The sequence below is a fragment of the Megalobrama amblycephala genome, linkage group LG15 (genome assembly GCF_018812025.1).
Source record: "Megalobrama amblycephala isolate DHTTF-2021 linkage group LG15, ASM1881202v1, whole genome shotgun sequence".
Lineage (NCBI taxonomy): Eukaryota > Metazoa > Chordata > Actinopteri > Cypriniformes > Xenocyprididae > Megalobrama > Megalobrama amblycephala.
This window is the reverse complement of record NC_063058.1, coordinates 10,225,064-10,237,227: the sequence shown is the minus strand read 5'-3', so window position 1 is coordinate 10,237,227 and position 12,164 is coordinate 10,225,064. Positions and strand designations below refer to the sequence as shown.

The following is a 12,164-nucleotide window of genomic DNA, read 5'->3' as shown; positions in this document are numbered from 1 at the left end:
GAAGCATTGACTCCAGCTGCAGTCCACTCTTTGTGAATCTCCCCCACATTTTTGAATGGGTTTTGTTTCACAATCCTCTCCAGGGTGCGGTTATCCCTATTGCTTGTACACTTTTTTCTACCACATCTTTTCCTTGCCTTTGCCTCTCTATTATTGTGCTTGGACACAGAGCTCTGTGAACTGCCAGCCTCTTTTGCAATGACATTTTGTGTCTTGCCCTCCTTGTGCAAGGTGTCAATGGTCGTCTTTTGGACAACTGTCAAGTCAGCAGTCTTCCCCATGATTGTGTAGCCTACAGAACTACACTGAGAGACCATTTAAAGGCCTTTGCAGGTGTTTTGAGTTAATTAGCTGGTTAGAGTGTGGCACCAGGTGTCTTCAATATTGAACCTTTTCACAATATTCTAATTTTCTGAGATACTAAATTTGGGATTTTCCTTAGTTGTCATTTATAATCATCAAAATTAAAAGAAATAAACATTTGAAATATATCAGTCTATGTGTAATGAATGAATATAATATACAAGTTTCACTTTTTGAATGGAATTAGTGAAATAAATCAACTTTTTGATGATATTCTAATTATATGACCTCGATTTCAAAACACTGCTTCGTAGCTTTACGAATCGAATCAGTGGTTCAGAGCGCCAAAGTCACATGATTTCAGCAGTTTAGCCATTTGATAGAAGATCCGAGTCACTGATTCGATTCGTAAAGCTCCGAAGTTGTTTTTTTGGCGCACAAAAATATTCTCGTCGCTTTATAATATTAAGATAGAACCACTGAACTCACAACTGATTTAAATATCTTTTTAGTATCTTTATGGACCTTGAGGGTTACAATGGCATTGCTGTCTATAGAGGCCTCACTGAGCCATCGGATTTGTGTTCTGAAGATGAACGAAGGACTTTTGGTGTGGAACAACATGAGGGTGAGTAATAAATGACAGAATTTTCATTTTTGGGTGAACTAACCCTTTAAGTCAGTGTCTTTGCATAAACATAATTGGTTGGTTATAGGTAGCCTAAGTAATTAAATAAATAAAATGTATCCATGTTTCATTGAACTTAAAGGATTCATTTTAAAATGAAAATTACTCACCCATCCAAGGTGTATCAACTTGAATACGGAAGACGCAGGACGAAGTATTTTACTTCATAACGTGTTAAATATGTTTTTTTTTTTTTTTTTTTTTTTTTTTTTTTTTTTTTTTTTACACAAACGCATCGCTTCTCTTCAGAAGGCCTTTATTAACACTCCGGAGCCGTGTGGAGTACGTTTATGATGGATGGATGTGGATTGAAGCTTTTTCTTCAGCTCACACTCATTGAACCCTATCACTGCCATTATAAAGCTTGGATGCGTCAGGATATTTATTAATATTTCTCAGATTTTGTTCATCAGAAAGAAGAAAGTCATATACACCTAGGATGGCTTAAGGGTGAGCTTGGGCTAATTTTCATATGAAAGTGAACTAATTCTTTTTTACTAAGTAAATACAAACATATATCAAATGTATCCACATTTAATTATACTTCAGTATTACCTAGTTTAAATTATGTACACTTTGATTCAAGAAAGAGCGATTTTCACAATGTCTGATACAAAAACTTTGTAAATCAAGCTATTGGTATTTTTCATTTTATGACAAAACTTTATATCACTGCAAGTACTTTACTAACCGGAGTTTAGCACAAATTTATTATACCAATAACCACATAATAATTACGAATAGAATAATTACAGATCAGAAGCGGAACCGTTGTGTCATGTTTTGGTTCTTCCCGGAAGATTCAAGCGGCGCACTGTTATGATATGAGGGAACGTCAGCGTGTGAGAGACAAGAGTCAGTCGGTACAATGATTTAACGATGATGTGAACTGCATCTAAGTTTAAAAGTCTGCGGCCATGGAGTTAAAATGGTAGGTGACAACATGATTCTTTAAATAAACACGTGTTATTGATAACTGTGATGAAGATAGTGTCATTAGAGTTCGTTTGTCCGCAGGGATGATGCTCCTGTCACTGGTCCTGTCGTGTTCTCGAGAGATGTGTTTGAGAAGTTCACCCTCGCGCCTAACGTTAAAGAACTATACGCTCTTTTACAAAGGTGGGTGTCTGTGGTCGTATAAGTTATATAAGCACACATATATATATATATATATATATATATATATATATATATATATATATATATATATATATAGAGAGAGAGAGAGAGAGAGATGGATGGATGGATGGATGGATGGATGGATGGATGGATGGATGGGAGAGCGGGGTAAGTTGTCACACTGTCTAACATTGACTGAGCACCATACATCACAATGGTATAAATGTCATACCAAATGAAAGAAGGAAGTCTTGGGCACATATGTTGAATTCATTACATTTTCATATCTTATCTCATTACGGAGTTGTAGACTGTTGAATAGGGTGACCAGACGTCCCCGTTTTCCGGGGACAGTCCCGGTTTTTGGTGCTCCGTCCCCGACTGGAGCTGTCCCCGGAAATGTCCCCGTTTTATATCTCGTTCAAAATAATCCGCAAATACATTGCAAAAAAGTCTGGCCAGCATACAGCATAGAGGTTTCTTAATAGTGCAGTCAAAATATATTTTTTTTCTAAACATATCTCTCTATTAAAATATGTTAAACAGTTCAATACCGCTTTTCTACAGTATCCACCGGCAGCGAGTTCACGCACACCGCAGTTGTACAGAGCCACGTACGCCTCCTGTCACTTACTCAGCGCAGCGGCAGGCCTCGAGATCTCGTTCGGTCCGGTTGAAGGGTTTTCAATATCAACTGATATGACAACTTTAGCACGTGTCAGCTAAACATTCATTCAGTGTTTCCCATTAATGATCCTGTGCGCCGCCACCGTTTCATAATAAACCGAAAATGTAAAACATAAATGGTCTCTACGTTGTATTTTGCCAAGGAACTAAAATCGAAACTATGATATGACTTTGTGCCTTATAAAACAGCAAAATACAGTGATTAAGTAAATATACAGTCTGTCTGTGCAGCGTGTTTTAAAGAGAAGACCGCACATTGCTCACACGATCAGCTGGCGATTTGGTGATCAAAATTAAAGCTCAAGGATTTATCTTAGAAATTGGCTACAAACTAGTATTTTAATTTCCCTATACGTTGTGTAAAGTACCCTAACTAAAAAAAATAATAATTTATAATTATAATTTATTGCGTTTGTTAGAATAGCCTATGGATATTATTGTCATATGAATAATTATATAGGCCTAAAACATTATTATATTATTATTTTATTGTAATAATTGTTTGGCATCCTAAAACACCTAAAACGATGTAGACTTTATATCACAACTAAAAGATGTTTGAACCCTCTTTAATGTCCAGGTACAAGTCAATGCTGTTTCTTTGTTCAATGTGCACCATGGGCGAGGCTAGCCCTTTTTTAGGGGTGCTTCAGCACCCCTAAAAAGGAGCTCAGCACCCCTAAAACTTGGAGTAAGAAATGTCTTTCTAAAAATTTTTGTTCGTCTTTTAAAAGGTTAAATAATGTCCAAAACATACTCCGTAGTTTGTGGTTTAAAATGTATGTGTTAAGGATGAAAATGAAAACATCCCCCTTAGCAAATGGTGTCATCCTGTTCTCTTCTTCTACTTCTCTGTACCTGCACCGCTCAGCACGACCGTCATCCAGCGCGAAACACACGCAGAGTGAGAACCCGTTATGTAGTGTTGTGAATCAACTAAGCTGCTCCAAAGCTCTCACACTTCTTTCCTTTTACCTAGAGTTGTTCCGATTCCGAAACCATATCGGTGAGTAGCCTACTGGAGTCAGTATAAAAAAAAATATCCCCCCTGGGTGATGCTACTCCTCAAACCACCAACAGAGCATATAAAATACCAAAAATATAAATCTTTTTTAAAACATCGCCAAGTAAAACGCTGCGTTTATATAGAACTGTCTCTTTACGACCACAACAAACAGGACACTTTTCAGACGCGCGTTCCGACCTCGCCTCAGTGCCAGGCGCAAGTCAAACGAGCGCGGAAAAGGTGCAGGTGACGACGAGGGAGCTTCAGTTGAACAACAGTGAACTGCAGTCAGAAGAGATGTTGTCAGGCTATGTCGGTAAAACTCAGAAAAATTAACACGACTGTCCAATCAGCCGTTATACTGTGCTCGCGGCGCGCACTCAAGAATTGCATGCGCAAATGCGCCGGCGCGTGCTGCATAATTACTTTATTATAGCTTAAATAAAGCGCAAAAGAAACTGCGAGCAATGACCGTCGTTGTTCTGTTGTAAGTTAAGTCATGAAATTACCAAACATGCGATTAAAGCTGCCTCAAAACTGTGCAGGCATGCATGTATTTGTTGACATGGTTTTAAAGCTATTGTTATCCAATTTTTTGGCCTTAAAACGTCTTAAAATGCACATATGTACACCAGGGAAATCTAAATTTTCTCGGGGGAGCATGCCCCCGAACCCCCCTAGCATCCTACATTTTCTGACCTCGGTAATTAAAACCCGGCGTGCGGCCCGGCTTATATTACATCTAATGAAATCTGAGGTAAACGTGCATTTCTCCAAATGTGCGCACTTTTGGACTAAAAGTTTGTGTGTAGCCTATGCACTGTGATCAAAAATAAATGGGACCAAACACGATTGAATTTGTGTCTCGTTATTCAATTAATAACTAGGCAAAAAAAAAAGAAAAAAAAATCTGGATTTTGGAGTTAGTTGAATCAATGTTAAAATGATAAAGTTATTTTTCAATAGACATATTTTTGGTTTTTGTGTGAAAAGAGGGTGGGTGGTGGCAGTGGGGCTCATTGGGTGCTCAGCACCCCTAAAGCTCTGACCCTAGAATCGCCCCTGATGTGCACACTGTACATGGGTTGAAGCTCTTAATTTTGAGCTTCCAAAGTGCACCAGATTGATGCATTTAAGCTTAAAATGTACAAAATTTTCTCCCCGGGGGGGCATTCCCCCGGACCCCCCTAGAGGTGGTACACCAAACATATTTTTATAAATTACAGTGGGAAAATAATGTAGCCTACATTTTATGAATTTTACTCAAGAATAAAGCTCCTTTCATGTCAGTAAAGTTGTTAACAGAAAATTAAAATGTCATTGGACAAAAGTTGTAATTTCGTACAGTATAAACAGCTCATTAAAAAAAATGAAAATATTAAATTCAATAATAAATGTTGCAAATATTATTTGTGTTATTTATCTCATATTTTGTAATGTGATTTTTCAAAATAGTGTAATAGTTTAATAGTTTTTTGTAGTTAGGCCTACTGGCTAGTTATTTTGGTGAATTGTATTAAAACCAGACCAAAAATCTAATAATAAAATTAAATCATAATATTTATTAATGTAAAATGTGGAACCCACAACAATAAAAAATGCACTGTCCCCGTTTTTTAATTATTGGAAAACAACAAATGAGATTTTGGTGGTATTTTGACCACTCAAATAGGAAATGTCCCCGGTTTCCATTTCAGAAATCTGGTCACCTTACTGTTGAATAGAGAATGTGCACTTGAACTTTCTCTGGCTTTGAATATTTACTGAAAATATTTGTATGTTTCCATTTTATTTTTATTACTATATCGCTTTTATATATTTCATTATCGTTTTTGAATATTTGATTATTTTTGTCATTAAAATATACAAAATAATAATATTTTATTTAATTTTATGTTTATTTCACTATCATTTTTGAATATTTGATTGATTTTTGCATATTTTAATTTTATTTTTTTAATTTTATTGAATAGAGAATGTGCACTTGTGACAGTTTGCCCCATCGGCGGGTAAGTTGTCACACTAGATTATCTAAAAATATCTAAAAAATTATCTTCGGAAATCCGATGGCTCCGTGAGGCCTGCATAGGGAGCAATGACATTTCCTCTCTCAAGATCCATAAAGGTACTGAAAACATATTTAAATCAGTTCATGTGAGTACAGTGGTTCAGTATTAATATTATAAAGCGACAAGAATATTTTTGGTGCACCAAAAAACCCAAAATAACGACTTATTTATTGATGGCCGATTTCAAAACACTGCTTCAGGAAGCTTCGGATCATAAATGAATCAGCGTATCGAATCATCGGTTCGGAGCGCCAAAGTCACGTGATTTCAGCCATTGGCAGTTTGACACGCGATCTGAATCATGATTCGATATGCTGATTCATTTATGCTCCGATGCTTCATGAAGCAGTGTTTTGAAATCGGCCATCACTAAATAAGTCGTTATTTTGGGGGGTTTTTTGGCGCACCAAAAATATTCTCGTTGCTTTATAATATTCTTGAACCACTGTACTCACATGAACTGATTTAAATATGTTTTAGTACATTAATGGATCTTGAGAGAGGAAGTGTCATTGCTCCCTATGGAGGCCTCACAGAGCCATCAGATTTCAACAAGAATATCTTAATTTGTGTTCCGAAGATGAACAAAGGTCTTACAGGTTTGGAACGGCATGAGGGTGAGTAATAAATGACAGAATTTTCATTTTTGGGTGAACTAACCCTTTAACATGTTGAACCTCTTTTTTGAGCATGTTCTATGTGTTTATTTGTACTGGGGCATGTTGTCACATCATGTGACGACTTGCCCCAAACTGACATGTGTGCTAATGTTTGCTAAATCTCAAGGTGAGCTCAACATAGCGCGTCAGTTAAAGTATCAAAAGACACGTTATTGTCTCCTCTATGTTGTGCAAAATAATAATTTTTAACATTCATATCTAACAAAGTTGTATTGCATAAAATTTAAAGTGCAAATTTTTTACTTTTTAAGACAAAAAATAAGAAAATTGTGCTAACCTCAGATTAGAGCGATTTTGACCACATGTGAACAGGAAGTTGACTAAAGAAGAAGTCACACAAAGTGGCTATTTGATTTTTGAGATAGAGCCTCTAGTTTTGGAGTTATGAAGAGTGTGACAACTTACCCCGCTCTCCCCTATATATACATATATATGGAAAATGATGGAAGACTGCCAGGGTTAAATGATGATATATTATTGAGGTGTATCATGTATTATTTCCTTCAAAGCTCTGATGTCAAACCAGAGGAGACAGATGAGAAAAAGCCAGATGGACCCTCAGCAGAAGTAAAGACTGTGAAGTGTGATGAAGATTCAGATGTCAGGAACAGCCTTGTTTCAGATGAGGCCACGTCTGAATGCAAACCGTCTCAAAATCATGTTAAACCCAAACCTGTGAAGACCACTGAGATTTTTGCTTTCCCTGAGCCGCTCGTGCCCTACACTGGCTTTACCACCATCAACGCAAAGCAGCGCAGGTCATATCTCGCCATTCTCTGTGGCAGGCCTGTCAGATATTCAAAGGTATAGATCATCTCAAGTCTCGACCGCCTGACTTTAATATTGGGACAGTTTTGATTGCTGTACATGGATGCAAGGCAGTTTTCATGTGGTTAATCTTGTCTCTCATTTCTAAGCCTTTGATGGAGCGTGTGAGGAAAGAGGTGACGGAGTTTATGAAATACCTACAGGATGTTTCTAGAGCATGCGCTGATCGGTACAACTATATGCCACCAGGCAGTACTCGCTACTCTGAGGTATTTTTTATTTATTTATTTAATTTTTTGTATTACTATTCAGATGTTCGTTTGCTTTTTTTTTTTTTTTTTTTTTTTGTTATAGTTTTTATTTATTTCATTATCATTTTTGTATCATTTTGTAATTTTATTTTTTATTTTATTTTATTTTTCTTTATTTAATTATCATTTTTGAATATTTTATTGATATTTATATTTATATTTTAATTAAAAAATTTTATTATTGTAATTTTTATTTTTTCATCATTTTTTGAATATTTTACTCATGATTTTTATATATTTTCATTTTTTTTATTATTTGATTTGATTTCATTATTGTTTGTGAATATTTTACTCATGATTTTTTGTTTCCATTTTATTTTTTTATTACTATATCACTTTTATATATTTCATTATCATTTTTGAATATTTGATGATTTTGTAATTAAAATATTAAAATACACAAATAATACTATTTTATTTTTTCTATTTTTTATTTCATTATCAATTTTTATGATTGATATTTTATTATTTTATTTTGTTAATTTTCATTTCAAAATTGTTTTTGAGTATTTGATTGATTTATTTTTTGTTTATTATAATTGTATCTTTTTTTGTTTTTTTTTTCTTTCTTTTGTTTTTTTGTCATTATTGAATATTTGATGGATCATTTTTGTATATTTTCCCCAACAGGAATATTTCGCAGCCTGCTTGGAACATGTGAAGAGTTTCCCACAGTTTTACAGCATTCAAGAGGTTACTAGCCTGACCAATGTAAAGTTTGTGTGTGATATCTCTCTCAACTTTGAAAAACAGCTTCTTGCTATGGTACTTTTACTCTATAGTTCTTTTTTATTATTATCTTAAATGTGTGATATACTGCTGTTTGTTTCATCTATGTCTACTGTTTTTCTCCTCAGGGTAAAATAGACATGCTAGAGAAAAAAGTGATACCAGAAGACTCTCAACTTGCAGTAGACTATGAGACCGTGTCAAATGTGGTTCCTCCAGCTAAAAAAGCAACTTCAGCACACACTGTAAGTAGCCTGTCTATAAATGTGTCATTTTTACTGGTCTTTGGTCTTCATATGGACAAATATCAGAAAAAAATGGCCATATTTTACCCCAAAATTATTTTTTCCCTTATTTGTATGTTGTCATTGTCATGAAACTAATGACAAAATACAAAAGTACAATTACACACCTTTTCTACAAAAAGAATTTTGTATTTTCATTAAAAAATTCATCCTGTTTAAAATCTATATCGAACTAAATTATGTACTACAAATGCTACCATGATATATAAATATTACATACCATTTATATAATCTATTAATATTATTATTACTAGAAATTGGGGTAAGAAACTTGATAAATTGTCATGTAAATAATGTCATAATATAATACAAATATAATAATAATATAATATTAACAAAAAAAATGAATCATGATAAATATGCTTCATTTTCCTTAAAAAAAAAATGTTTTGCATATTTTTACTTTTAATTTGTAGGTGGAAAAGGATCCAAATATGTCCTTTGTACAAATACAATAATATAATACAAAATATATTAATCATGCTAAAATTATGCTTTGTTTTCCTGAATTTGCAGGTGCAAAAGGATCCAAATATGCCCCTTTTTTCTTAGACTTAGCATGTGGGTTTCTATCTTGCAAAATGTGATCTTAACCACTAGGGGTCACTGGTGCCTTTGTTTTGAATTATCACTCTGATATACTGCATTTGATAGAATAAACTTACTAACTAGTAACTAGGCTGGGTAACCAGGAGCTGGAGCCCATGACTGAGGGGCCCAAGACCTCCAATAAGAGAAGTAGGCGCCACCCATAAAAAAATTCTGTCCCCACACCTCATGAATTCATTTAATGTGCCTGTGGAAATCAAATATAGCTCTTGAGTCTGAATTCTGATGCCTCTTAATTTTCGCAGGCCATCAGCAATGACAGTAACGCTGAAAAACTCAGCGCTACTTATGAGCCACAAGTGTGTTTATCCAAAGAGGCTTTCCTTCAGCTCTTGAATAACAGCTCGGAGTTCACAGAAGCATGGGAACTGCCCATCTGGGTCAAAATGAACCCTATGACAGGTGAGGGGTCATTTCATGAGACCAGAAGATTGTAATCCAGTCAACTGTGTGTCACAGTGAATGTTGTGGTTGTTATCAGGCAGCAGTCAGAGTAAGACGGCATACATAGATCCTCCCCTGCTGAAGACAGAGATGAGCTGGAGAGAGAGGAGTCTGCTGTTTCACGAGGAGAGCGTGAAGCTGGCATTCAAGAAGACTGTGTCACGACCCATATTTTTCCTCGCTTCAGAAGAGATCTCTTTAGAAATGAACCCTCCTCCTGAGGTAAGCTGAATTTACTGAATTCAGTGTAAATAGAGGAACACAAAACACCAAACAGTAGAATAGATAAATAATAAATACTGCTGATTAAATATTAACAAGATTTTGTAATTATTGGCTCATTTAAAAAAAAAAAGAAAAAAAAAAAAGAATTTATTATTTTTCACTAGCAATTCGTTTTGGATTACTTGGCCCAAACCTTTGAATGGTTGTTTACAGAAAATATTTAGCAGCAAAAATGTTTTAAACTTTGATAATAGGAAATGTTTCTAAGTATTTATATATATGTTTGCTTATTATATTTTATATTATATTGTTCAATTATATTACACAACTATATTATAAATCTGTTAATTATCTTTTTGACTATTAATAATACATTTATTTTGTATAGCGCCTTTAAAAGTTGCTTTTTCAAAGCGCTTTACAACACAAGCAAGCACAACAATAGCAGTTGATGGGTAGAGCCAAGAAGCATGACTTTAATTTTGGAACTATTCAAGCACAGGAAGTTGTTAGACATCCATACCTTAATCTCCAACGTACAATTTGAAAGATGGGATATGTCCACATCTTGACCCGGTTTTGAGTGGATGTAAACCTGGGTATCGTCAGCATAAAAATGGTAGTTAAAGGTGCAATTTGTAATATTTTTGCAGTAAAATATCCAAAAATCACTAGGCCAGTGTTATATATTTTGTTCACTTGAGTACTTACAATATCCCAAATGTTTGCAACTATTTGTAAATCGTGAGGTAAATGGCAATTTTAACCAAGGCTCCGGGACGTGTGAGGAGTCGCCTGTCAATTGCGTCATACCCGCGTTACCCTCGGTTTCCGGTTTTATTTAGTAGAAACCATGAAAACACCAAAGATGCTTTAATATTTACATATTTTAATAGACAAGGGAACAACTGTTTGGTTATGTTTATAGACAGAAAATTAATTGTTGTTATATAGCTCAACACGTTTAGTCTTATTGTTTAAATCTAATTTTCTTGATTATTTTTTTTTTTTTGCTGCGAGTACCATGCTTTACCATGCATCAGCATAATCAGATGCAGCTTTAGTTTTAGTAACAGTAATACATAATTTTCTCCATCATACAGTGTTTTAAAATTAATTCCCTGCCATTTATCAACACAAGCCATCCAGTATTTACTAAAATCGATCTATCTTACTGCAGTGTGTAACAGTGTCTCACAGCAGCCGCCGAGCGAACGCACAGAGTAACGTTATAACATCATTTTCAACACTCTCAAATGTATCTAATATGATAAACAGAGCTGCGTTACCTCATACTCATGACCGGAAAAGCGGAAGCGGCGCCGGTGACTGTGTCATAATAAAAGCTCTGCCACAGAGAAATTAAAGGTGCCCTCGAATGAAAAATTGAATTTATCTTGCCATAGTTGAATAACAAGAGTTCAGTACATGGAAATGACATACAGTGAGTCTCAAACTCCATTGTTTCCTCCTTCTTATATAAATCTCATTTGTTTAAAAGACCTCCGAAGAACAGGCGAATCTCAACATAACACTGACTGTTACGTAACAGTCGGGATCATTAATATGTACGCCCCCAATATTTGCATATGCCAGCCCACAGTCCCAACATTATCATTATGAAAGGCATTAGACAAGGGCAAAACGTCTGGATGTGCATAGCTGAATCAACAGACTAGATAAGCAAGAACAACAGCGAAAAATGGCAGATGGAGCAATAATAACTGACATGATCCATGATATCATGATATTTTTAGTGATATTTGTAAATTGTCTTTCTAAATGTTTTGTTAGCATGTTGCTAATGTACTGTTAAATGTGGTTAAAGTTACCATCATTTCTTACTGTATTCACGGAGACAAGAGCCGTCGCTATTTCCATTTTCAAACACTTGCAGTCTGTATAATTCATAAACACAACTTCATTCTTTATAAATCTCTCCAGTGTGTAATGTTTGTTTTAGCCACGCAGCACAGCCTCAAACTCATTCAGAATCAATGTAAACAATATAACAGTATACTATACTCACATAATCCGACGCATGCATGACGAACACTTTGTAAAGATCCATTTTGAGGGTTATATTAGCTGTGTAAACTTTGTTACGGCACTGTTTAAGGCAAGCACGAGCTCTGTGGGCGGAGAGCACGGGATTTAAAGGGGCCGCAGCATAAATTGGCGCGTTTATAATGATGCCCCAAAATAGGCAGTTAAAAAAATT

At 35.1% G+C, this 12,164-nt stretch overlaps 1 protein-coding gene across 1 annotated transcript in view; it reads left to right on the top strand.

The window, feature by feature from the left end:
* The first annotated feature begins 1,761 nt into the window (after positions 1 to 1,761).
* ice2 (interactor of little elongator complex ELL subunit 2) overlaps positions 1,762 to 12,164 on the top strand; it is a 34,409-nt gene continuing 24,006 nt past the window's right edge. The window contains exons 1-8 of the mRNA XM_048158501.1: positions 1,762 to 1,922; positions 2,009 to 2,110; positions 7,062 to 7,356; positions 7,470 to 7,589; positions 8,262 to 8,396; positions 8,489 to 8,605; positions 9,520 to 9,676; positions 9,756 to 9,940. Of these exons, the coding sequence (XP_048014458.1) occupies positions 1,909 to 1,922; positions 2,009 to 2,110; positions 7,062 to 7,356; positions 7,470 to 7,589; positions 8,262 to 8,396; positions 8,489 to 8,605; positions 9,520 to 9,676; positions 9,756 to 9,940 (1,125 nt within the window). The 5' untranslated portion in view covers positions 1,762 to 1,908. The remainder of the gene's footprint in view (positions 1,923 to 2,008; positions 2,111 to 7,061; positions 7,357 to 7,469; positions 7,590 to 8,261; positions 8,397 to 8,488; positions 8,606 to 9,519; positions 9,677 to 9,755; positions 9,941 to 12,164) is intronic.